General features: G+C 37.6%; 1 protein-coding gene across 2 annotated transcripts in view; it reads left to right on the top strand.

Moving 5' to 3' along the window:
* The window catches only part of GRB14 (growth factor receptor bound protein 14), a 154,498-nt gene that overhangs the window by 110,303 nt on the left and 20,055 nt on the right, over nucleotides 1-24,140 (top strand). For both annotated transcript variants that reach the window (XM_077154020.1, XM_077154021.1), the window contains 5 exons: nucleotides 14,534-14,655; nucleotides 16,554-16,628; nucleotides 19,313-19,450; nucleotides 21,137-21,247; nucleotides 21,438-21,533. In XM_077154020.1, the coding sequence (XP_077010135.1) occupies nucleotides 14,534-14,655; nucleotides 16,554-16,628; nucleotides 19,313-19,450; nucleotides 21,137-21,247; nucleotides 21,438-21,533 (542 nt within the window). The remainder of the gene's footprint in view (nucleotides 1-14,533; nucleotides 14,656-16,553; nucleotides 16,629-19,312; nucleotides 19,451-21,136; nucleotides 21,248-21,437; nucleotides 21,534-24,140) is intronic.

Here is a 24,140-nt window from a genome sequence, read left to right as displayed (position 1 = left end):
ACTGCTATTGGGGGGTGTGAAAATGAGCAAATGTGGAAAAGAATTGGATATAAGGCTGTTCAAAATAGTATTATTTACAGTATCCATTAACTAGAAAAGTAGAACCTAAAGGTATAATAGGGGAATGTGACAAATTATGGTACAGTCATAGGATGTAATGTTATGCAGCTATTGATCATGCTTTTGAAGATCTTGCTCTGAAGACTGATGTGGACAGATGTAAGGGTATAATAATTTGTAAGGGTCTAATGATGGAAGAAAAGCCATGTATAAATACATACTCAGAAAGTATATACATTACTTCCTAAATATTGTGAAAAATATGTACCCACTCCTATGGACCAAGGAAAAGACAAGAAGGGAATGATTTTAAATGTAAAAATGCTCATTCCTGTTTGGTAGGTTTAAAAATAGATTGTGATTGGCTTTAGACTGCATTTTTAAAAATGCTCTGTAATGGAAATGTATTATTTTAGTAATCAGAAAAAAGAAGTAAACATAATTTGAAAAACTTTTAAGGAGATTTTTAAAGACTTAGGTAGATTACAAAGTACATAGAGGAAAGAAGCTGAGAAAATAAGCCAAAGGAATCCACATATTGTACCCAGATGGAAATTTACCCATTTTAGTCCCTAAAGGAATCATAGGATAAATGAGAATTTCTGGCAATTGTTTTTCACCCCTTCAGGTGTTTAGCCAGTCAGTTTGAGATAATACATATGCATACACTTTGTAGAAAAATAAAGCGTTATATGAATACTAGTTGCAATTAAGTGTTGAGATGATGACATTTCAATTTGTTGAAGAATAAACTGCAAAGCCTTTATACCCATCAAGCTTAAGTGTCAAGATTTTCCTATTATTGCACTTGGGGAGCTGAACCTGGCAGTGGCAATTTTCTGGGGGATCCTGCCTGTATTAAAGTAGTTTTCTTAGGTTAAGAAACCTTTTGGAAATTGAGCCCTGCTTTATTCTTTGCTTCTCCAGTTTTTGTTTTGCTTGGCCAGAGGCTGTTCGTTTTTATCTGAAAATAAGATTGACAAAATGTATGTAGTTTCTACCTAGCACAGAGGAGTACAAGGACCATTTGTCTCCTGGAGTTTCCTGTAACAAAGGTATACAAAGAATTGTTTTCTGGGCGAATTAGAGGTAAAAGCCACTTTTGTTTCTTCTCTTATCAAGTGATGAAAAGAGTGGGGACTCAGGTTTCTATTTGAGCCCCACGCTGTACTTTCAGTAGATTCATCGAAGAAATCCAGGCAGAAGGTCATGGGTGAACACTTTCTATTCTCAGAGGATTGAGATTTTATAAAAGACTTTGAAGTTAAATCAACAGTTTCAGAAGAAACTTCTTCGTTTCTTCTTCATTTTATTATTTTTTAAAGGAAAGGCTCCTGCAAATTAAATAGAAAACAGATTATGTTGTTATTGTTGGTAATATTTCACTCCATTACCATAATACCTTAGTGAACTATCAGAAACAAAAATAAATTTAAAAGTAATGTGAAGATTTTGTTTTATCTTTAAGTAAAGCATTTTTTTTTTGAAGCTTTTTTTTTTTTTTGCCCCCTTCTCTCCCCTTTTTAGTTAGGCTGTTTTGAAGTGACTTGAGAGGGCTTAATTTTCCACCTACATTAAGTGGTATTTGACAATTGTAATGCAGTTTCTAATACCTGAGAAATAATTTCTGAAGTTTTTTAATAGACTTGTATCTTTGAAATTTTAATAATATCTCTTAATATAGTATTTTAGATGGATATATGAAGTTATTTCAATAGGGTCTTTAAAATAATCACGATGAATTTATGAGAAAACTTTCTAGAGTCGTTTCTCAAATGGTTACTCAAAAAGTACCTGAGTTCATTAAGAGTTACAGCTGTTCATATTGTTGATTTTGAATTCTGCAGCAGAAAGCTCCTAGTTACAGAATGCACATGTTTCTTATGGGTACTTCAATAAAATGAGTTACTTAGTAGGATTACTGAATTAGTAAAATCTGCTTGCTTTTAGAATGGGGCTAAAGGAGAGGAGTCAAAAAAAAGTTTACTGGGAATCATCTGGTCTAGTGTTTGATTTTGTTTTGTTTTTTCTCTCTTCAGGTCTTATGATACTCTTTCATGTCTAAGCCTAGGCAAAAAAAGTTCTCTTCAGCTGCTTCTCATCTTCCGTTTCAGCATTTTTCTTTTCCTCTTCAACTTTCCTGTCTAAGAAGCTTGCATCTTCATGTTGAACTTTCTCCCTTCTAGGTGTGTATTTAGTTAGTTAGCTGCATAAACACACATCAAATCATATGATATGATTAGCTGATAATTATACTTCCCAGGGTTGTTTGGACTATTGTGGCTTCAATCTTTTAATATATTGAGACTTGAATGGGGGATGGCATGTGGCAATGCATGCATACAAATTGGAATATTGATATATATCTTTAAAAAGAGTACTTAATATAATAAAATTTGGAAAGAAACCCCACAGATTTTATAATAAGAAAGTTTTATCTTGGTCACCAGGTCAGCATATGAGGTAGAAAATGCTAGTTGCATGTGCTCCTCCAGACTTTCATTTGTTTGCTTTCTCTATGTTATCTAAAATTTCAACAGAATAATATCAGAAATTGCCTTTGAAGATATGGAAAGTAGGTTTTTTGCTTTTTCACATGCACTCTTGTTTTGCTAGCCTTGTTTGAAGATATTTTTCTTCCCAAGGTTATCAGAACTTTTTCCTGATTGCTGATAATTCATTATTTGAATATTTGGTATTATAGTTCTATGAACCTTTCTGCAAATACTTTATCCCCCGCTTTTCCTTTCTAGGTTGGTATTCTGGACTTTATTTGCATGTAGTCAACAAAACTCCATGCTAGGCCACTGCTTCTTGGTGACCACACATATTATACTAGGTTTTTTTTTTTTAAATATTTTTATCATGAGTCTTCACATACAGTTTAATTTTTCCACTCTTTTTAGATGAACATCCTTTTTAATGCAGTAAAATTCAAGCGATTTATATTACTTTCATGGGAGGTTAAGATTGATATAATTTGAAATTTCGCCCATTATTTTCTTTTCACTTTCACTCAGAATATGGCTGTTTATTGTCAGTCAATTAGCAAATATTGATTGAAGACATTTCCAAATAAAAGAATTTGAGACAATGGAAACATAAGACTCTAGGAACACAAGAGAGAGAGAGATTTTAGCTGCTGCAGAAAGAATGAGCAGGATATAAATAGAGCCAGTCAAGGAGGCAGGAGTGCCCTGCTGGTGAGAATGCCAGTGAAAGCTGAGGCAGTGCTATACAAAGAGCAGGGCCTTTGGGGTCAGACTCGTGGCCATCCTTGAAGTCCTGAGTAAACTGGTCAATCTGAACCTCAGTTTCATTATCTGTAAAATGGAAATATAATAACTTCCTCATTAGAGTATTGTTATCATAGGTTCCTAAGGCCATAGTAACAAATTATCATATACTTATTGACTTAAAACAACAGAAATCTATATTCCTTCAGTTCTGGAGTCCAGACAAAAGAAATCAGCTTCAGTGAGCCAAAATCAAGTGTTGTCTGCACCACACTCCTCCCGGAGACTGTAGGGGGGAATCTGTTCTGTTCCTGATTCTGGCGGCTGTGGGCATTCCTTGGCTTGTGGCCACATCACTCCAGTCTCTGCCTTTGTGCTCATGTTGCCTTCTCCTCTTCTGTCTGGGTCAAATTTCCCTCTGCCTCTTTCATATAAAGCACTCGTGACTGCATTTAGGGCCTACCTTGATAATCCAGGATAATCTCTCCATCACAGAGTGTCTTTCTTAATCATTTCTGCGATGTCTATGCCTTAACATTTAAAAGTTCCAGAGATTAGGCCATTGTTCAACCTACTACAGGTATTATAAGAATTAATTACAATAAGGAAGAAGGTCTCAGGTTGAGATAGGCAAAGATATAACTTCCTTTATTTCTATAACTTGAATCAATTTCTAACACTGAGTCTTCTGCTTGCTTAACAGCAGATAACTTAATCTATTATTTGTTTGCATTCTGGATTGTTCTCAGTCTTATTGGATAGTAACCAATTCAGGTTCTGTCCGTGCATTACTTTCAGGTTTAAAATGTTTTTACTTGAAGGTTCAGACCTGTCTTCACTCCTCCAACACTCTCATGGGGCAGCTAGGTCCCAGGAAGATACATCTTGGCATTGGGAGAAGGCCCCTGCCTGTTCTGGCCCCTACTAAGATGTAACTTTGCTTGTCCAATTCTCCTCTTTATGTTTTAGAAATTTTTGTTTCTCTGCAAGTGCATCACCTGCATCATCAAGCCCCTTCAGCTCCTGGTCTTTTCTTAGCCCTTCTATGTCCCTTTCCCCATACTGGGGTGCTATGGAATCACCTGCCTTGACATTAAAGTTGGCTACTGCTTCTTCATGATGCTTTTCATATGCCTACTACTCTGTTGGAGCCATAAACCACACTTAAATTATCTGTTTTTGTTTTTGTTGTTGCTGTTTTTTATCACCATCAACTTCCCATCCTGAAAGGTTCTATCTAATTCTTGAAGTTGGCAACATATGAAGTCACTCGGGACCTCACCATTTCCTTACTGTTTAGCTCCCCTCAGTCTCCTTTCCACCCTCCCTCTAACCACTCAATTGCAGCTCCTTTCCCAGAGTTCAAGGGCTGAATCCCTGTATTGGTCAATGGAGCATTGACTAGACTCAATTCTCCTGAAGCAATTATATTGGACAAAAATTGATAAAGTCTATAATATGCCTCTCTTATTTATTTCTCTTTATATAGTGTAACTTGAGGCCAGAGCATATGCTTCTTCCTTATTGAAAGAGAAGAGGGATATAATGAAACACAGGTTGCAAAGCAAACCCTTTGTTAATAACTTGAAAATTTCTCCCCCTGCAGTTCTAAAAAATGTAGATACAGTACTTAGCACATACTATGTTTAATAATGTGCATCTGTTTCAGAAGCTTGAAAATGCCGGCTGGGTTTGAGTGAGACATAGACAGAGGTAAGGATAGAAAGGTTGATAGGATGACCCTTCCCCCTCTACATCTGAGTGATCAATGGACCTCCCCTCAACTCACTCTTCTTTCAGACTTCTTAACTCATAAATGGCAACTCAGTCCTTCCAGGAATTTAGGCTGAGAACCTTGTTGTCTTCCTTGACTCCTTTCTTTCACTCCGTATCCAACTTTCACCAAATTCTGTTGAACTTTGAATATAAAAGAAGGCAAATTCTATTTGTCTGTTGCTATCACTCTAATCCAAACCACCTCTCTCTCCCTTAATTAATTACAATAGCCTACTAAATGGTCTTTTTTGCTTTCACCCTTGAGCCTTTTAAAATCAATTGTCCTCTAAACAGCCAGTATAATCCAGTTAAAACATGTCAGTTCGTATCACACCTCTGCTCCACATGCCTTCTCATCTAAGTAGGAGGAAAAGCCTACGTCCTTACTATAGATTCCAGGGCTTTCTACAGTCACCACAGCTCATCCCCACTCTCTCCATCTCTCCTCCGGGTCCTCTGCCCTTTCTCACTCAGCTTTAGTCACATTGACATCCTTGCTGTACGTGCAGCATGATAGACCTACTCTTTCCTTATTGGCTTTGTCCTTGCTTTTCCTCTAGTTATCTACTTGGCTCATGCCCTGTTTTCCTTTGGGTCTTTATTCAAATATTACATTCTAATGAGGTCTTCGCTGGGGAGCTACTGAAAATGGATTCCTTTCACTTATGCCCTCAGCATTCTCTCCCTCTGGCGTTATTTTGTTTAAAAAAAAAAAAGATGTCTCTTGCTTTATTTTTCTCTGTAGAGTTTATAGCTACCTTATAAGTTTACATTTTGTTTATTGTCAGTACATTCTTATCAGAATGGAAGCTCCATGAGGGCCATGATTTTTTTATTGTCTTATCTATTACAAAATTGCCAGCCGTGAGGTAAATGTTTAACACACTGTAGGCTTCCCATAAATATTCGTTGAATGGATGGATGGTTGAATGAGTAAATCATAACTGCCAGCCTACAAGTTTGGATTTACTCCATAGGATGTTGTATTAGTTAGGGTTCTCTAGAGAAACAGAATCAACAGGGAACACTTGCAAATATAAAATTTATAAAAGTGTCTCACGTGACTGCAGGAACGCAGAGTCCAAAATCCACAGGGCAGGCTGCGAAGCTAACGACTCCGATGAGTGGCCTGGATGAACTCCACAGGAGAGGCTCACCAGCCAAAGCAAGAATGCAACCTGTCTCCTCTGAGTCCTCCTTTAAAGGCTTCCCATGATTAGATTTAGCATCACTAATTGCAGAAGACACTCCCCTTTGGCTGATTACAAATGGAATCAGCTGTGGATGCAGCTGACGTGATCATGACCTAATCCTTTGAAATGTCCTCATTGCAACAGACAGGCCAGCGCTTGTCCAATCAGATAACAGGTACCACAACTTGGCCAAGTTGACACGTGTCCCTAACCATGACAGTCCACCCCTTGTCAACTTGGCACCTATATATATATCACCTTAAACCATACTTAATTTTCAAATGAAAACAAATAAGCACACATTTTTTTCTTTTACCTGACAATACTCAACTGTCCTGCATATAACTGGAAACACATTAAATCTCTCCAAAATAGGGTGCAAATCCTTGGGCAACATTCATTCTTAAACTTGATATCTTACAACTTAAATAGTATAACATGAACAAAACAGCATTACAGTCCTCGTTTCTGTAACTGATCACATGGTCGAAGTTCATATTTATCACTACCTTCTTCCACTACCCATTCCATGTTTCCTTTACCCTCAGCAAGCGCTTCAGCTGGCCGTGGTTCTTTGCCTGGTGGGGTGACCCAAACCTTCATTCCTGAAGTTTCAGAGCCATTCGTAGTCCTGCCTGGATTGTGTTATTGCAGTTTTCCATTGATTTTAATCACAGGGCATGGTAGTACTAATAGATGCCCTAGGGGATCTCCTATATTCCAAGAAAACTCTTCTTTACCTCCATTATGTAGTTGCAGTCCTACTTCCTTATGATAGTCAGGGTCAATTACCCCAGATAATAATGTAATCCCCTTCTTGGCTTGTTGATCCAGAGGCATAAGTAGCCCAAAGTGACCAGCTGGCAATCTTAACTTCCAGTTCAGTGGTATCACTGTTGTTTCTCCTGGAGGAAGCACACCCCGTTTTGGAACTAAAACCTGTAGACCAGCAGAACTCAGGGTAGCAGGGCCGGGAAGCAAAAATTTTCCTAGTGGATAACTAGGGGTAATAGTGAGTGGTACCATACCCATTTCCACCCCTTGGTTCCTGGACCCATGGATCCTGGCTATGGGAGAAACAGCACCATACAGCAGACGCTGATTCAGAGCATACACAGCTTCCTGGAGAACATTACCCCAGCCTTTCAAATTTTTGCCACCTAGTTGGCACCGTAATTGAGTTTTCAAAAGGCCATTCCACCATTCTATCAATCCAGCTGATTCTGGATGATGGGGAACATGGTAAGACCAGAGAATTCCATGAGCATGTGTCCATTCCCGCACTTCATTTGCTGTGAACTGTGTTCCTTGATCCGAAGCAATGCTATGTGGAATACCATGACGATGGATAAGGCATTGTGTAAGCCCACGGATGGTAGTTTTGGCAGAAGCATTGTGTGCAGGGAAAGCAAACATATATCCAGAGTATGTGTCTATTCCAGTTAGAACAAATCGCTGCCCCTTCCATGAAGGGAGTGGTCCAATGTAATCAACCTGCCACCATGTAGCTGGCTGGTCACCTCGGGGAATGGTGCCATATCAGGGACTGAGTGTGGGTCTCTGCTGCTGGCAGATCGGGCACTCAGAAGTGGCTGTAGCCAGGTCAGCCTTGGTAAGTGGAAGTCCATGTTGCTGAGCCCATGCATAACCTCCAGCCCTACCACCATGACCACTTTGTTCATGAGCCCATTGGGCAATAACAGGAGTTGCTGGGGAGAGAGGCTGACTGGTATCCACAGAATGGGTCATCTTATCCACTTGATTATTAAAATCTTCCTCTGCTGAAGTCACCCTCTGGTGTACATTCACATGGGACACAAATATCTTCATGTTTTTAGCCCACTCAGAAAGGTCTATCCACATACTCCTTCCCCAGACCTCTTTATCACCAATTTTCCAATTATGGTCTTTCCAAGTCCCTGACCATCCAGCCAAACCATTAGCAACAGCCCATGAGTCAGTATACAAACGCACTTCTGGCCAGTTTTCCTTCCAAGCAAAATGAACCACCAGGTGCACTGATCGAAGTTCTGCCCACTGGGAGGATTTCCCCTCACCACTGTCCTTCAAGGACACCCCAGAAAGGGGTTGTAATGCTGCAGCTGTCCACTTTCGGGTGGTACCTGCATATTGTGCTGAACCATCTGTAAACCAGGCCTGAGTTTTCTCTTCCTCAGTCAATTCACCTTAAGGAACTCCCCAAGAGGCCATAGCTCTGGTCTGGGAAAGAGAAGGTAATGTAGCAGCAGGAGTGGAAACCATGGGCATTTGTGCCACTTCTTCATGTAACTTACTTGTACCTTCAGGACCTGCTCTGGCTCTATCTCGTATATACCATTTCCATTTTACAATAGAGTGCTGCTGTGCACGCCCAACTTTATGGCTTGGTGGGTCAGACAACACCCAACTCATGATAGGCAGCTTAGGTCTCATAGTAACTTGGTGGCCCATGGTTAAGCGTCCAGTAGCAGGCCAAAAGCTGTTTCTCAAAAGGAGAGTAGTTATCTGCAGCAGATGGTAAGGCTTTGCTCCAAAATCCTAAGGGTCTGCGTTGTGATTCTCCTATAGGGGCCTGCCAAAGGCTCCAGACAGCATTTCTATTTGCCACTGACACTTCCAGCACCATTGGATCTGCTGGATCATATGGCCCAAGTGGCAGAGCAGCTTGTACAGCAGCCTGGACCTGTCCAGAGCCTCCTCTTGTTCAGGTCCTCACTCAAAATTAGCAGCTTTTCTGGTCACTCAATAAATGGGCTGGAGTAGCACACCCAAATGAGGAATATGTTGTTGCCAAAATCCAAAAAGACCAACTAGGCATTGTGCCTCTTTTTTGGTTGTGGGAGGGGCCAGATGCAGCAACTTATCCTTCACCTTAGAAGGGATATCTCGACATGCCCCACATCACTGGAGACCTAGAAATTTTACTGAGGTGGAAGGCCCCTGTATTTTTGTTGGATTTATCTCCCATCCTCTGACACGCAAATGCCTTACCAGTAAATCTAGAGTAGTTGCTACTTCTTACTCACTAGGTCCAATCAACATGATATCATCAATATAATGGACCAGTGTGATGTCTTGTGGGAGGCAGAAACGATCAAGGTCTCTGCGAACAAGATTATGACATAGGGCTGAAGAGTTGATATACCCCTGAGGTAGGACAGTGAAAGTATATTGCTGACCTTACCAGCTGAAAGCAAACTGTTTCTGGTGGTCCTTACTAATAGCTATTGAAAAAAAATCATTTGCCAGATCAATAGCTGCCTACCAGGTACTAGGGGATGTATTGGTTTACTCAAGCAATGATACTACATCTGGAACAGCAGCTGCAATTGGAGTTACCACGTGGTTGAGTTTATGATAATCCACTGTCATTCTCCAAGACCCATCTGTTTTCTGCACAGGCCAAATAGGAGAGTTGAATGGGGATGTGGTGGGAATCACCACCCCTGCATCTTTCAAGTCCTTAAGAGTGGCAGTAATCTCTGCAATCCCTCCAGGAATACAGTATTGCTTCTGATTTACTATTTTGCTTGGTAGGGGCAGTTCTAGTGGCTTCCACTTGGCCTTTCCCACCATAATAGCCCTCACTGCATGAGTTAGAGAACCAACGTGGGGATTCTGCCAGTTGCTCAGTATGTCTATGCCAATTATACATTCTGGAACTGGGGAAATAACTACAGGATGGGTCCGGGGGCCCACTGGAACCACTGTGAGACGGACCTGAGCTAAAACTCCATTGATCACCTGGCCTCCATAAGCCCCCACTCTGACTGGTGGTCCAGAGTGACGTTTTGGGTCTCCTGGAATTAATGTCTCTTCTGAACCAGTGTCTAATAATCCCTGAAATATCTGATTATTTCCTTTTCCCCAGTGCACAGTTACCCTGGTAAAAGGCCGTTGGTCTCCTTGGGGAAGACTTAGAGGAAGATTAACAGCATAAATTTGTGGCAGTGTAACAGGTTTCTCCCCCATAGGGACCTGGCCTCCCCTTCATTCAAGGGGCTCAGGGTCTGTAAACCGTTTCAAGTCTGGAAATTGATTAAGGGGCCATGACTCTGTGTTTTTGTAATTCAGGTTAGACTTCTGTTCCCTTGACCTAGAACTCTTTTGTTTATACAGCTCCAACAAGAATTTAGTAGACTGCCCTTCTATTGTATTTCTAGGTACCCCATGATTTACTAGCCAATGCCACAAATCTCTGCGTGTCATATAATTTTGATGCCTCCTTTGAGTTTGCTGTCTATTAAAATAGCTGCGTCTACCCTGTCTTTGGTGATTAAGTGCTGCCACCTGGCTTCTGCCAACTTGAGATCCTGTAATCCCCATTGTGTTTAAGGATTCCAGCTTAGTGACAGCAGTTCCTACAGTAATATCTGACCTACAGAGAAGTGCAACCACAGAGCTCTTTAGGGATGATGGTGCTAGTCTCACAAATTTATTTCTCACTGTTCTGGTAAAAGGTTCTGACTCTGGACATTCCTGGGGTGTAAGAGCAGGCTTTGCATGATAAATCCACTCTAACATTCCAATCTCTCTAAGCCTCTGGATCCCCTCATCTGCATTATACCAGGGCAGTTCTGGCATTTCAACCTCAGGTAATGTTGGCCAGCTTTTGATCCATGTTTCAACCAACCACCCAAACAAGCTGTTAACACATTTCTAACCGCTCGAGCTATAACATTGAATGCAGAATCTCTGCTTAGGGGGCCCATATCAATAAATTCAGCCTGATCTAGCCTTATATTCCTCCCACTATTATCCCACACTCTTAAAATCCATTGCCACACACATTCCCCTGATTTCTGTCTATATAAATTGGAAAACTCACACAGTTCTTTTGGAGTATAATGTACCTCCTCATGTGTGATACTTTGTACCTCACCTTTAGGGGTCTGTTGGGACTTTAGTCTAGGTATAGGTCTAGAAGAAATGAGGGGTGGTGGCGGTGGGTCATGAAAAGAATTAGAAGTATCTCCCAAGCTATTTGCTTCAGGGCCTTCATTTGCAGTTTCATCTGGTGAAACAGGATTAATCACTCTCGGGCTAATCCCTTCAGGAAGAGGTTGGGTGACCAATTCTCAAGGCAGGCTGGAGGTGGGGCGGCTATGTCCTCAGGGCAGACTATTACAGGGTTATCTAGAGAAGACTCAGCATGGCCTAGGGTTTCAACCTCACCCCCAACATCATTATCAATCCATATGTCACCATCCCATTTTTCAGGGTCCCACTCCTTTCCAATCAATGCCCTCACTTTAACGGCAGACACCATGCAAGACTGAGATTTCAGTTTACGTTGTAAAGTTACTACTCTAACAATAAGATTCTGAGTCTGATTTTCAGAGATTTCAAGTCTACGGTTACAGGAAATAAGATTTTCCTTCAGGATACTCATAGAAACGTCTACATCTTTCAGACGGCGCTTAAGCTTCTCGTTTGAAGCCTTAAGCCCATCCCTTTCGCCCCTTAATGTAGACAGTGTATCTAACAACAACCAACCAACATCTCTATAACTCTTATTTCTACAAAACACTGTAAAGGTGTCAAAAACATTATCCCCCAGAGTCTGGCTTCATACAAGTGAAGCATAAGGAGAATCGAATGATGATATTTTGACTATCTCCTTTGCCAACTCACTCCATGGATTGGGAGTGTCATTCTGATTATGGGAATCAGAGTCCTTAGTGTCTCTGAGTCCAGTCCGAGTAGAAAACCATTCATAAAAACCCATTTTTAAGATTCTGTTTCTTAAGAACCACTCCTGGTACCAAGATGTATTAGTTAGGGTTCTCTAGAGAAACAGAATCAACAGGGAACACTTGCAAATATAAAATTTATGAAAGTGTCTCACATGACTGTAGGAACGCAGAGTCCAAAATCCACAGGGCAGGCTGCGAAGCCGATGACTCCAATGGATGGCCTGGATGAACTCCACAGAAGAGGCTCACCAGCCAAAGCAGGAATGCAGCCTGTCTCCTCTGAGTCCTCCTTAAAAGGCTTCCCATGATTGCATTTAGCATCACTAATTGCAGAAGACACGCCCCTTTGGCTGATTACAAATGGAATCAGCTGTGGATGTAGCTGACGTGATCATGACCTAATCCTATGAAATGTCCTCATTGCAACAGACAGGCCAGCACTTGCCCAATCAGATAAACAGGTACCACAACTTGGTCAAATTGACACATGTCCCTAACCATGACAGATGTAGACCGTAGGATTTAGAAGAAGCTTTTTGAGCAGGGGTCATATTGATTCAAATATTTTAGGTGATTTGCTGTTATTTCAGTGTCCAGGTTGGATTGTAAGAAGGAGAAATTGAAGTTTGGAGATTTGTTACGAGAATGTACAAGAAAATGGGAATTGGAAGGTAGGGGTTGTTGATTGTGTGGGAGATACTGGGAGGAAGAATCATTGATATCTGGGAATCATTTGGACTTGGTGCAGAGGTAGAAAAAAATGCAAAGGTTAGTTTTGTTTTGTTTTGGGGGTGGTGGGGGGCAGATGTAAGGTCTGGGAATTGAACCCTGGTCTTCTGCCTGGAAGGCGAGCAACAAAGATTGTTTTAACTCTCCATTTCTTTTAAGAAAATATGGGAAAAGTGACACTAATAAAAGTCACTTTTAGAAGGAGATAGAATTAAGGAGGAGAAAGTTTGGGTGGTAAAAGGTAGACGACTTTGGATTTAGAAAAACTGTATTTGAGGTGGTGGGGAGTCTAATAGAACTGAAGCTTACACAAAAGCAGTTGTAGCTAGAGATTTCATTCCAGCTGACATAGGGAGAAAGAAAAGTATTGAGCCAAGGCCTGAGTTGTAGAAGGGAGAGGGAGCTAAGGGAGCCAGACATTGAGACAGAAAAAGAGCAATCAGAGACAGAACCCTGAGTGTTACTATACACGTAGCTCCAAGTCATCCATATTCATTGAGCATTCTTACAAGAACTTCCTTTCAGATGAATAAGTTTCTATTTAAGTATGACATTACTTTCAAAGGTTAGGTTGTTGTAAGTTAGAGACTGCTATTGGGTGTTGAATTTCTGAGGCACAGATACTTTTCTAAAAGGTCCTACAAGTACCTAAGAAAGCAGAGAATTTCTATATTCCTTATTTGGCTCGTCTACATTTCCCAATTTGCATTAGTAATCTCACAGTTACATTTTTTTCTACCCTCATTTGAAATAGAACATACATTAAGAAAAATGAGCAAACCATGTGTGGACAACTTGGTGAATTCTCAGATATGACTTGTCCCTGAGTTACCAACACTCGGATCAAGAGACAGAATATTACCCCACCCCAGGGGTTCTCCTCATGCCCCTTCCCACCCACTCTCCCTATTATCGTGAGTCGAGCACTATAGATTAATGTGCCTGTTTTGAACCTTACATAAATGGAATCCTAAGTATGAACTTTTTGTGTCTGACTTCTTACATTTAATATAATATTGTGAAATTTATCCATGTTATTACATGTTGCTGTATTTTATATTCCACTGTGTGACTGTTACATATTTATTTATTCATTCTTATGTTTGTAAGCATCTGAGTAGTTTCTAATTGGAGCTATAATGAATAATACTTATGTGAACATTATAATTTCTTATTAAAATAGAAATTGTGCATATCATGTTCTTCTGTTTACAGATGACATTGCTTACTTCCATTAAGTGCTTTTCCTACTAAATGGCTTTCCATCATACCTAATTACCTTCATTGTAAATATTAAATACATGTACCTTAATACTAGTTTTAAAACTATAAAGTGCCACGGGAAATTAGTCTTCTTAAAAATTGTATCTACTTTCATTAAGAACTTTTTTTTAAAGTATCTATTTTAATTGTTCTCAGTTATCTAGATTATCTGTTTGAACCTGTCAAAATTCTCCATCTCTTGATGGAATGAATTGTTAAATCTTGAAAAAAATATTTTAATGTTGGCATCATGATGAACTAGAGAAAAAAATTAGCTCTCATATTCTGACTGCAAATTTGTTATCAAACTTATACTGTAATTTACATAGCAACTAAAGGAGACCGAGAATTAGGGACAAGTCATTGTCATATCTTAGTCATTTTTTCTCAAGTTACAGTCTGCTTTGGTATAAAATCAACATTACTAATTCAAAATTGATGAGAAATTTCATCAATATAGCTTTATTTCTGAATTGAGTTGTTATGTTTACATAATATATTTTATATGTCTGCATTGGCATATGTATATATTTGTGTTTTTGTCTGTCTTTCAACATACTTACATAAGCGTTCTTTACAGAAAGAACAGTAGAAGACCATGAACTCGTGATTGAAGTGCTATCTAATTGGGGAATGGAAGAAGAAAATAAGTTATACTTTAGAAAAAATTACGCCAAGTATGAGTTCTTTAAAAACCCAATGGTAAGTGAAATTCCTCTAAATGGTTATTGAAAATAAATGAACCAGTTAAATTTTATTTAATTTTATGTTATGGAGAGAGTCTCTATTGGTAAATTGTAGGTAAGAATTTCCATCTCTTAAGATTATAATCACATTTCTTCTTACTTAGCAAGGATTAGTCAACTTCATAGGCAGAGATTCAAATGTACAGATGACATTTTTTTAAGCATGCTTACAAAATCTAAATCGAGAGAGTTTTGGATTAGTTGTTTAAAGTTGCTAAGAAACCCAGTTTAAGAAAAATTGCTTTTTATTCTCTTTTAGGAAAAAAAGAACTATAATAACCTTGATTTGGAAATTAATTATGTATCATTAAACAGAATCTAATACTATAGATTAATACTTTTCACAAAATTTAGGAAATTTAAATTAGAAACTTTCTAAAGTTAAAACAGATTGATAATTATTAATTGTAACTCAGCCAGAAATTTAAGATTGACATGAATCTGGCAGCTTCAAATTGTTTTCTTTTCAATGGAACAATTACTGAGCAAAGTAGAAGTGAGATAAAGACCAGTGCATTATCTTGTAAATACTACTTTCATTACAGCTCTCTTTAAAGAAAATAAATGTATGTCACATTCTAATGAAGACAAGGGATCTGGAGAAGTCAGAATAACCCCTGGGCTCATTATTTTAAATTGTTTTTGTCTCTGCAGCTGTAGCGTATTTTTGCACTAAGTTTTGGATAATTGGATCGAAATTATCCTTTATGAAAAATATATGATACACACCATAATAGAATATTTTCAAACCCTGGAAGACCTCTTACATTCTCTTTTATTTTAGTCTATTAATAGAAATATAATGGGATGATCTTTGACAAAGAAAATAAGATTTTAATAAAAATTAAATAGAATTACAATTTGAAGGGCAAGTGTTTTCTTGTTGTGAGTCTTTATTCAAAGCAAGAATTTAAAAGCCATCATTAGAGGAATGTGGTTTAGGTTTTTGTTTTTGCTTTCTTTACACGGCTGGCATTCCTTTCCTAAACCTGAAGCAGTGTTTCTTAACTGAGGGCGATTTGATAGTGCCTGGAGACTTTTGGCTGTCACAGTTGAGGAGGAGGCGCTAGTGGTTACAGGCAAGGAATGCTGGTGAACAGCTACAATGCACAGTATGGCCCCCACAAGAAAGAATTATCAGACCAAATTGTCAATAGAACTGCTGTTGAAAAATCCCTGTCCTAGAGGAAGTATAGTAGAAATACATTTTCCCAAACTTGTGTGATCACAAAAATTACCTGGACGAGGGAAAGCGGTGCTTGTTAAAAATGCAGACTTTAGGAAGGTCCTGCCCAGACCTAATGAGTCATAAACTGTAGGAGAGAGGCTTGGGAATTCCTTTTTTAAACAACTGGCCTGGATGATTTCAATGAACAAACAAATTTAGAAAACAGAAGGTGGAAAGGACTGGACTTTCAGCTTCCCAGCCTTGGCTTAAGTCCTGGTTTCTCTGTTGTGTGGGTTGTGATCTTGTGCATGCCCAGCCTCTCAGCCTTGGTTTTGTAAGATGTGGTCAGTAGTCCTTCAGTGTCTGCTAGAGTGATCATAAGTTCAGGGAAGAAATACGAGAGAAAGCACAAGGTCAACTATAGGGAAGGGATTTGGAACTTGAAGTATGCGGGTCACCGAGCTTCAGTATCAGCTGAGAGTATTGGGGAATCCTTGGACCCTACTCCAACCTTCTCCTTAAAATACCTCCCTGAGGATAGAGTCCAAGGTTTTGCATTTTCTGAAAGGCACTTTAGGTGGATTTTAGATGCAATAGTTTAAAGAAATTTTGCTTTAGACCACTATATTGGTCATAATTGAATCTTTTCTACCAGGGGGATAACTTAACCTGTCTCTTTTTGTCAGTATTTTTTTCCAGAGCATATGGTGTCTTTTGCAACTGAGACTAATGGTGAAATATCCCCCACAAAGATTTTGCAGGTAAAATATATTTTTATTAAATATGTAACTAATACCATAATAAAGGGAAACTTTGAGGTTCTTATTTATACAAACCCAGAGTTTGAAGTGTTATGCCTTGAATTACTAATTTTTGATGGAACTAAAAAGAAAAAGAAGGAAAAAAATTGAGTAATGAATTCCAGTCAATAAAATCTTACCCTAGCAATATTCTTCCCAGTTTTGCCTAGGATTTTATACATTAAAAATTGTGTATCATGAAAAGAAGTTTGCCGAAATATATTTGTAGATATATGTTATTCTTCTAAACATCAGAATTCCTTGAAAATTGCAGACATTTTACTAATAGATACCTGGCATTAGCTTTTATACTAACTCCCTAAATCCTATCTGTGATAAAATATTTAGCAATTAAATGTAAGGTAGAAAATTATATAAAACATATCTATTTAATATACTAAAAATTGTAATAGCTGTAATGGAAATACTGACTACAATTGTGAAATAGCCCTTGCAAATTAAGAATACTAGTTATTTAATTAAAAAATTTCTTTAGTTTTGTGTCTATTGGGTTCATTTCTTCTAAATTAGCAGTTGGTTGAGGTTATTTTCTACAAAATTTACATTACAGCAAGAGAGTAACCAGTTATTTCATTTTATTTTTCTTTATTTTGATAATTAGTAGATTACATATCAAAAAGTCTATGGTTGTTGTTAATAAGTTAATATTAAGTAATGTCTTTAACATTTGTTGTTTGAGTTAAGCCTTGAATATCTCCAAAACCACTCATTGTTTTTTTATGTTTAATGAAGAAACTTTCAATATTTCTGGTATAGCTCTGATACTCAGCATATTGGGCAGGCATATCTATCACAGATAATGTTTTTATGGGCTTTTTAATAGGTTATTTTTCATTTTAGCATATCAGAATATTTTAAAATGTGATTAGGCTCAAGAGATTATTCCAAAACCTGCTAGTATGCAGTAGGTTTTCACAGTGAACCCTCTCAGAGTATCAGAGTCAATGACCTTAGCTGCAGTGCCGCAGGGATCCCAGATCACAGCCCATCTGAACGTTTCACCACTATATTAGGAAAGGGTAGCAGATTTGAGTTTTTCTTACTGAATCCTCCCCTAATAAAGTTATATTATTTTTATGTTAAAGTATAAAAACAAGGAAAGGCATAGATTTGAGAATCAGACAGTCCTGCGCATGCCCCTGACCTCTTCTCTCCAATGAGGCAATGTTTTCACTTTCTAAAAGCTTCCTTTTTATTCCTAGAGTGACCTCTATGACTCCTTTTTTAAAATTTAATTGGTTTGATTTAATAACTTGAAAAGTACTCAGACTAAAAAACTGAATTGCCCTGTTTTGCATCAATTAATTAATATCTGTGGATCATTAAATTAAAAAAATTCATAGTAATTTACTTAAAAAGAGTAAATATGTACTACTAGCATTTCCCTGAGTAGCTTTTAAAAACGTTACATTGTTTTAGCTAGTCTCTTACTTTCTGTTTTTCCATCTCGCATTTGTTAATTTATAAGGCTTTCTATTTTCTTCTTTTAATGAGACACTAATGCATTTCCACGGTCTCATTAAGGACACTGAGTACACTCAGAAGAAACTATTCCTTTTCGTTCTCATTTTCCTGTCCAGCCCACTGTCTCAGTTAATCACTACTGTATAACAAACTATTCCAAACTATAATGCTTATAACACCTACTTATATTTTGCCAACAATTCTGTGGGTCAGAGATTTGGGAAGGGTTTAGCTGGGTGTGTCATCTTAATGCACACTGACTCGATGGTTGGCGATAAGACTCACCTTCCAAGATGAATTTTTCACTACATGTGCCTCTGTGCCTCTTGCCTTCTCTCTCCTCATGATGTCTCACCCTCCAGGGTCATTACATTTGGATTGGACTTCTTACCTTCTTACCATAAGCATGGCAGTCTCAAAGTAGTTGCATTTCTTATATGGCATCTGGCTTCCAAGGGTCGAGAAGTAGAATACACCAGGCCAGTTAAGGGCTGAATGTAGAACGAGCAGAATGCTACTTCCACCGTATGTTAATCAACGTAGCCCCAGATTCAGCAAGTTGGTGAAAGACTCCACCTTTTGATAGTGCGGTGACGAGGTCCCTTTGCAGAAGACCATGTGAAGTAGTTGCTATTTGATGCAGATCACCCACACTTACACCCACCCTACACTGAGACCCACAGAAGATGAGACAGTATGTTTTACCCCCTCATCAAGGAGGGGAAATTGGCTTAACTTCTTTCATGACAGTTGAAATCAGGACTGTGATCTTACACCTTAATGAAGTTTATAGGTAAACCTGTAATCTCAAGGAAAATTATGGAAGAGGATGAAAAGTATCACAACTTAACTCTATACATGAATTCCAGCTTTTCACGTGGACATTGAAATGGTTAATGATTTTGGTGATTGGCTAAGTACTGATCACTTAGAAATTATATTTTGTGAACGTATTTTCATTTGGAACTTGCCTCATGTTTTCAAAAGTCTTATTTTCTTTAGCTGCTAGCTAGCTAGCTAGAGTCATTTCCATAACAGGATAAGTAGTATTAACACTTTGATTTTACATGCTCATGTTTAAAATCTTAATATAATCATTATAAGGCTCCATTATCATTGATTCAGTAACGGTATAAGAGTATTGGATTTTTTTCTTCCAGATGTTTCTGAGTTCAAGCACATATCCTGAAATCCATGGCTTCTTACATGCAAAAGAACAGGGAAAGAAGTCCTGGAAAAAGACTTACTTCCTTCTAAGAAGATCTGGTTTATATTTTTCTACTAAAGGAACATCAAAGGTGAGTTGAAGTATTACTGATGTTATGAATAATATATTAATGGCATATTAAAATGGATTTTACAAAAATAAGAAAACAAACCAAAAGAAATAAAATGGATTTTACTTGTTGTATTTATAACTTGATTAAGTGATGTCAAGAGTTGGTAATTTTTTTTTAATTCCAAACAATTTACATAATGTTTCACACCTAACTATTCAGTTTCAACATAAGTAGTTTCAACATGCATCTTTTGACAAATTCTTGATTCTCTTATTATAGTACCACATACACTGCTCATTTTCTCCCAGCCTTGAATTCACTCCCTCTCTCTTTATCCTGAACCTACAGATCTTTGAAATCCAACATAGTTCACACTTTCTCTTTTTGTCCCAGGTTATACTGCTAATCTCTCTACCTCTGTGTACACTGCAGGCCCCAGCTCCTATTTGTGAGTAGCTGCATCTCTTCATCCCCAAGTAACAGGCAATAAATAGTTTCTAGGAAGAAATGAAGATTTATAACCTATGACAATAAGAGTACTTTTCTCCTTCTTCCACCCTTGTTCCAAGAGATTCTAAGTTGGACTGTAACAATTTTTCTGCCTGATTTTCCTATGCTGTTAGGAACTAGAATTAGTTATTATATCAAAATGCCTAAGAACACTGATATATAGAGAGGCCCTCTACCAGCTATCAGAGATGGGACAGCCTCCTCATAAATAACTGAAATTGCTTACTTGGTTTCAAGTGGGTTTGCTCACATTGCTGAATATTCTGCTTCTCAAATGTTAATGTGCATTTGTATCATCAGGGGATCTTTTTAAAATGTGGATTCTGGTTCAATAGGTCTGTGGCAGGCCCTGAGAATTTACATTTCTAACAAACTACCAGGTGATGCTGCTGCTGTCGCTCTGAGGCCACGCTTTGAGTGGCAAGGTTTTGGAGTACAAACGTGTTTCCGTCAGTTTTGATTATACTTTCAACTCCAGGATTAAGCACTTCTCCAAGTTATTAACCTGACGGAGAATAATATGACCTAGTGATTCCCATAACAACTGTAAATCTCATGGATTTCCCAAAGAAAAAAAAAATAGACTTTCATGATTCCACTTTGCCTTGAAAATCAGACATGCTCCATGCGAGGTAATTTCCCTAAACTTAGATGTACTGACTTCCTTCTTTTTGTAAAGGAAGACAGTCATGCAGCCTCTCCTTGTTTCCTGGGGTGTATTATACAGACATAAGGGACGATCATGGAGCAGGATTTATCCTTACTTTCTCCTTTTTTGTCCTCTAACTGTTGCAGAAGCTCAGACCAGCTTTCTTCCCTTCGTTGAACTGTCATCATTTGGATGTGGGATAAGGAAAACATTTTGAAAAGCTCTTTTTTTGCTATCTTCTCTCCCTCAGATTACGTGCAGTGGTGGTGAAAAAGAATAATTTTTAGACAGAAAGATATATTTTCTTGTATTATTGGAAGCTATAATTAGCAAACGGACATTTCCCAAATAAAGTAAAGTTGTGTGCAGTTCTTGGTTATTTAAGGATAGAATTTTTCCTGCCTTTTGCTTCTGTGAGATTATACTGATTTTCTATTTGGAATAAGTTTTGCCAACCTATATATTATGTAATATACTAAGAATACAAAAAAGAAAGTATAAAATTATGTATCCATTTCAGCATACCTTTTTTTTTTTTTTTTAAGGAACCACGGCATTTGCAGTTTTTCAGCGAATTTGGCAATAGTGATATTTGTGTGTCACTGGCAGGCAAAAAAAAATATGGAGCGCCGACTAACTATGGATTCTGCTTTAAGGTACAGGCTTAATATTTTGATAGATGAATAAAGCAAGCCTCAGCCTTTTAGGTAAGCTTGAGTTTCTCTTAATTGCTTTTAAAAGAGACAGCTTTCTCTCATATATAGGAGAATTTTAGTGGTTTTTATTTCAACAGGTGTTACCTTCGAGATATGCATTAACGATAAACAATGTGCTGTGGCCTTCTAGCCTAGCAAAGCGGGAGGGCCCCGAGACCTGAGAATGCTCTGTGCAGAGGAAGAGCAGAGTAGGACGTGCTGGGTGACGGCTACTAGATTGTTTAAGGTAATCTCGCTGAAAGCATGAATTTCTATTAAATGCTGTGAGTACCATAATAATTTGAATATATAGGTATTTCAAAATGTGAAAAATCACTCTGAATCTGTGTCGCTATATGAGAAAGAAGAAAAATCATCACCTCCAAATATATGTATTTTTTTTCAACCTAAAAGAGCAACATTTCCAGTGTGGAGTGGAATAACTTAATACATTTATATCTTGTGTTTGGATTTAAGTATTACATTTCTAGAAATGTTCCGATGTTAACTTTTGTAAGAGTTACATATATAGCCAGTATAGCAGATTGAAACTTCTCATATAACTTCTTAAGCCAGCCATCCCATATGAACTGTATTTTAAAATGACTCACCTGGATATGTTTAATGTGATTGTTTTATGTTTCATTTAAGCATTTTCTAAATTGCTTTCTAGTTTAGCAATTAAAATTAAAATGATTGTATAAATTTTTCTATGGATAAATATTTAAAACATCTACCTTTGTGCTAAGTAGAAATTATAATTTCCATAAGCATTATATGTCAGTGAGCACTTTGAGATGTGTGAGAATGTTTTAAAAGTAGGATAGCCTTAAAAAAGAGAGATGCTTTATTTATTTCTTCCAGAGTATTGTAGAAAACACAGTTATTTTCAAAACCTGTAAATGTAACATGATTTAAAATTGATAATTATAAAAAAAATGATCAGCTATTTCCTTTTTTTTTTTTTTTTGAGGGGATGCATAGTCTGGAAAAACCATTTCCTTTTGAAGATATTGCTTTTGATAGTCACAATTGGGGAAAAATTATTTAACAATATTTTTCATTGAAAAGATACAATCCAAAGAATATGCTGTCCTCTATAAAAACTGGTCAGTACCATTGCTGTGAAAGTGTGAAAATCACTTCAAAAAATGCATCATTTACCAATGTTGTTAAATCTTTGATTTAAAATGAAAGCCTCAAAATTTACCAAGTTGCTCTTCATGATTCCTGCTGGGCAGTAAAACAATTTGCTAATATAATAATCCATTTATTATCACAGGATGATTTAGACAGTTTGTATTTGATATGCATACTAAAACTGGCACTTTCTTGTATTTAGAAAGAAAATTCACAGTGTGGTGTAAGGCACTGGGAAGCTTTTAGTTTCCACCATTTCGTTTAGCTTGAGGGAAAGAATGCAGTCAATTTTTAAATTAAATTATAAATTGTACATTTTCTAGGTAATATGGTTTTCCTTCTGCCATTTGCCATTTTTAATTCTATTCTTTGTTAACCTTTGCCTAGTATTCTTGTTAAGAAAGAGAGCAAAATAAAGAAGGGTAGAATAATCAAAATCAGAATTATTAGTTGTCATAGCAGATTTGGAAGAAAGAATTTTTTTATTTATATTTTATTGAGGTGAAATTCATATAAAATTAGCCCTTCTAACATGAAAAATTCAGTGACATTCAGTGTACTCATGTTGGGCAATCATCATCTCTTTCTAGTTCCAACATATTTTTATCATACCAAAAGGAAACCTGGTACCCATTAAGCCATTACTCCCTGCTCCCCCATCTCCTAGCTCCTGACAATCACCAATTTACATTCTATCTCTATGAATTTGCCGCTTCTGGATATTTCATTTAAAAGGAATCATACGATATTACAAAAAAAACGTACAATTTTTTTTGGTCTGGCTTCTTTCACCTGGCATATTGTTTTTGAAGTTCGTATTATACACTGTATCAGTATTTCATCCCTTTCATTGGCTGAATAATATTCTATTGTATGTATATACTACAGTTTGTTTAGCCTTCATGCATCGATGGGCATTTTGGTTGTTTCTTTTGGCTATTATGAATAATACTACATGTACAGATGTATTTGAGTATCTGTTTTCAGTCCTTCCAGGTGTATAACTCGAAGTTGAATTGCTGAGTCATATGGTAATTCTATGTTTAAGTTTCTGAAGAACTGTCAAAGTTTTCTACAGTGACTGAGCCGTTTTACATTTCCACCAGCAATGTATGAGGGTCCTAATTTCTCCACATCCTAACACTTTTTTTTTTTTTTAATTATAGCCATCCTAATGGGTATGGAATGATATTGGAAGAGTTGTGTTTGTTTTTAGATAGTTTAAATGAATCTTTCTTAGAAACTGTGAAATTAATTTCCTTTTGCTGATATAGTAGATAGCCCCTACAGTTACCTCTTTATAAGAGATTTGTTTGTTGTTCAAGTGTTCTACAGTTAAAATGACTATCAAGATTTTGGTTTCAGCCATGTTTAGATTTGATCCTTTCAAACTCTCATAATAGGTAGTTGCTTTTATGTTGCTTTCATTGTCATAAAATGCTTTTCAAAAAATAGAACTATAAAGAGTCTTGGAAAAGAAACAGTCTGGGAAACAATAACCAAGTAACTAGGGACAGGCACTAGAATCTCCTGAGGAGCTTTCTGAAGCCCTATGTGCAGCCTCATCCTTGTAGATCTTGCTGTAGTGAGTCAATTTCATGTGTCTGCTGCCTGAGACGCTGAGCTTGTGCAGCTCTCTCGTTTTACAGATTAAGAGGCCTGCAGTCTTTGGAAGGCTTTCCTCCCTTATCAGTTATATTAGAGTAAATATCTT

The sequence above is a fragment of the Tamandua tetradactyla genome, chromosome 3, assembly GCF_023851605.1.
Source record: "Tamandua tetradactyla isolate mTamTet1 chromosome 3, mTamTet1.pri, whole genome shotgun sequence".
NCBI lineage: Eukaryota > Metazoa > Chordata > Mammalia > Pilosa > Myrmecophagidae > Tamandua > Tamandua tetradactyla.
Note: the sequence above shows the minus strand (reverse complement) of the source record. Positions and strands in the feature narration are given on the sequence as shown.